This window comes from Solanum tuberosum, unplaced genomic scaffold (genome assembly GCF_000226075.1).
Source record: "Solanum tuberosum cultivar DM 1-3 516 R44 unplaced genomic scaffold, SolTub_3.0 scf00006, whole genome shotgun sequence".
NCBI classification, from domain to species: Eukaryota; Viridiplantae; Streptophyta; class Magnoliopsida; order Solanales; family Solanaceae; genus Solanum; species Solanum tuberosum.
The window spans coordinates 2,302,021-2,304,312 of record NW_006238932.1 but is presented as its reverse complement, the minus strand read 5'-3'; the positions used below and the strand labels follow the sequence as shown (position 1 = coordinate 2,304,312).

The 2,292-nt window shown below is 39.5% G+C and overlaps 1 protein-coding gene across 1 annotated transcript; it reads right to left on the bottom strand.

Annotated features, from left to right (window-relative positions):
* Positions 1 to 1,453: 1,453 nt before the first annotated feature.
* On the bottom strand, positions 1,454 to 2,086 carry LOC107060658 (LRR receptor-like serine/threonine-protein kinase FLS2). The gene has a single exon (XM_015308789.1). It carries the CDS (start codon positions 2,084 to 2,086, stop codon positions 1,454 to 1,456), a length of 633 nt encoding a protein of 210 aa, XP_015164275.1.
* Positions 2,087 to 2,292: the final 206 nt, after the last annotated feature.

The following is a 2,292-nucleotide window of genomic DNA, read 5'->3' as shown; positions in this document are numbered from 1 at the left end:
GGCAAGTAGCAACAAGGCGAGTTCTAACGCGTGAACTAGTTAAAAAGACTTTAAATGAAAGAATTATCAATGCATGCAAAACACTATAATCAGCTTCCCAAAATCAGCTTCTCTGAAGCAAACGACGGACCAACAGTATGGACCGTAGATCGATCTACGGTCCGTCAATCCCCTCCGTAGCTCCACACTTAGAATCTTCAAAAATCAGGTACTGGAAGCCTCGCAGTATTACCCTACGGATCAACAGTACGGTCCGTAGATCAATCTACAGACCGTCAATAGACACCGTGGTTCTACACTTGGTCAGATTTCCGTGATTTGTCCTCCATGCCTTGCCTGCTGATCTACGGGCATCACCTACGGACCGTGAATGGACCTACGGTCCCTAGATCACCTCCGTGAATGCCTTTCTTCTGCATTTCTTTTAGCTGTCTCTACACATCAAAACCAATATAAAAGGGCCTTAGACACACACAACTTGTAAGTGAAATGTATTAGAAATACCGTAAACTCACGGTATATCAGCTATGTCCCAAGATTTTTATACTAAAGTTGTATTAGATGGTTTGAGACAAAGTGTAGTAAAGACTTCCGCTTGCTTTTATAAAAAAACTTTGATTGTATGGATAAAAGTTTTTAAAATTTCCGTAATTTTCTATTATCTTCTGTTATGATATGCTAAGGGCTTGTACGAGACCCCTTCGGGGTCAAGTACGCCATGTTACACCTAGGGTGTACCCTTGGGTCATGACGACTAGGAAGAAATCTCTATTAATAGGTATTCTTCTAACCGTTGAAAGAAGATAATTTTTCATTAAAATACCTGCTCACCCAAGTATTGAGAGTGTTCGAAAGTGAACTTGGGATCACTATAGAAGACCGTAGAACTCTTTTCGAGGTTATGGACTAGCTTGTGGATTCGTTTGAAGGTTCTTGCATGTGGATTTTATTAAAATATCTGCTCACGCTTCTAGAGGTAATCCTTGAATGAAATTTCAGAAATTTTATGTGATCTAGAATGATTCTATATGTTCTAGCATAAATTATGTGTTGTCTATTATTCATGTAAGTTCTATGATTATGGTATGCTTCCGCTGTGCATATAGTTTTCCTACAGTGTGTATCTCCTATTTTAATGTTTTAAATAGTTGATAAAAGATTCCCAATAGAATTTGGAAGGACACCATTCAACGGATTGTAGCCCACCTGTAGATATCGCAACATCCGATAGTCCACCAATGAATTGAAGAATCACAACTCATGATCTCCTAGTTCATTTGTAAGTTGATTATGATACAGGAGTAGTAATCGCAGCTTGCGAAGATTCCCCAAATTAGTAGGAATAGCTCCTGTCAAGAAGTTCTATGCTAGCCCCAGTATCTCATGCTTGGAAGCATTTATTATGAACAATGGAATTTCCCCTTCGAGTTGATTGTCTCCCAAGTAAAGTTCTTTAAGGTTCGAAAGATGAAGACCTGTAGTGGATGGAATGCCCCACTATGCGAGAGTGAGAACAACCAAGATTTTCCAGAGTGGAAATATTGCCCAATGAAGCATGAATAGTCCCACTCATTGCATTACGTCCAATAGACAACACCTCAAGCTTGGCTAGACAACCAATATTTCTAGGTATTTCTCCAGTTATGTTGTTGAAAGATAAAGACAACATTTTGAGCTTTGTGAGTATCCGACAAATGTTGGAAGGAATGCAACCAGAAATTTGGTTGTGAGATATACGTAATACCTCTAAATTGGACACAATATTTCCTTCATCTTGCAAGAGAGGACCAGAAAGGCTATTGTTTAGCAGATGTAAGGCAAGTAGTGACGAGATATTAAACTGTGTCGTGGGAATGGAACTTGTTAATTGATTATCACTCAAGGACAAGTCTTCTAGTTGGCTCAGATTACTGATCTCCTTTGGAATGTTGCCGCTAACTCTATTTCCAAACAAACTGAAGTTGATCATGTTTGTGGCATTTCCAACAAAAGGAGGGATCATACCGCATACCCGTGAGGCTATTGTTGGTGAGATCCAAGACTCTGAGTTCAGGTACATATCATGGCCCTTTCCACATTTCACCATGGAGTTTATTGAAAGCCAATGAAATAACTTGAACTCTTCGGTGTTGAAATAGACTTGTAGGTATACTTCCATTAAGATGATTGTTTTGAATATCAATCACTCGCAAGCGAGGCAAGTGGCCAAGTCCATAAGGGATGCCACCGTGGAAGTTGTTGTTCCCAAGATTGAGCTCTCCGAGAAAGGAAAAATTTGCTAAAGATGGTGAA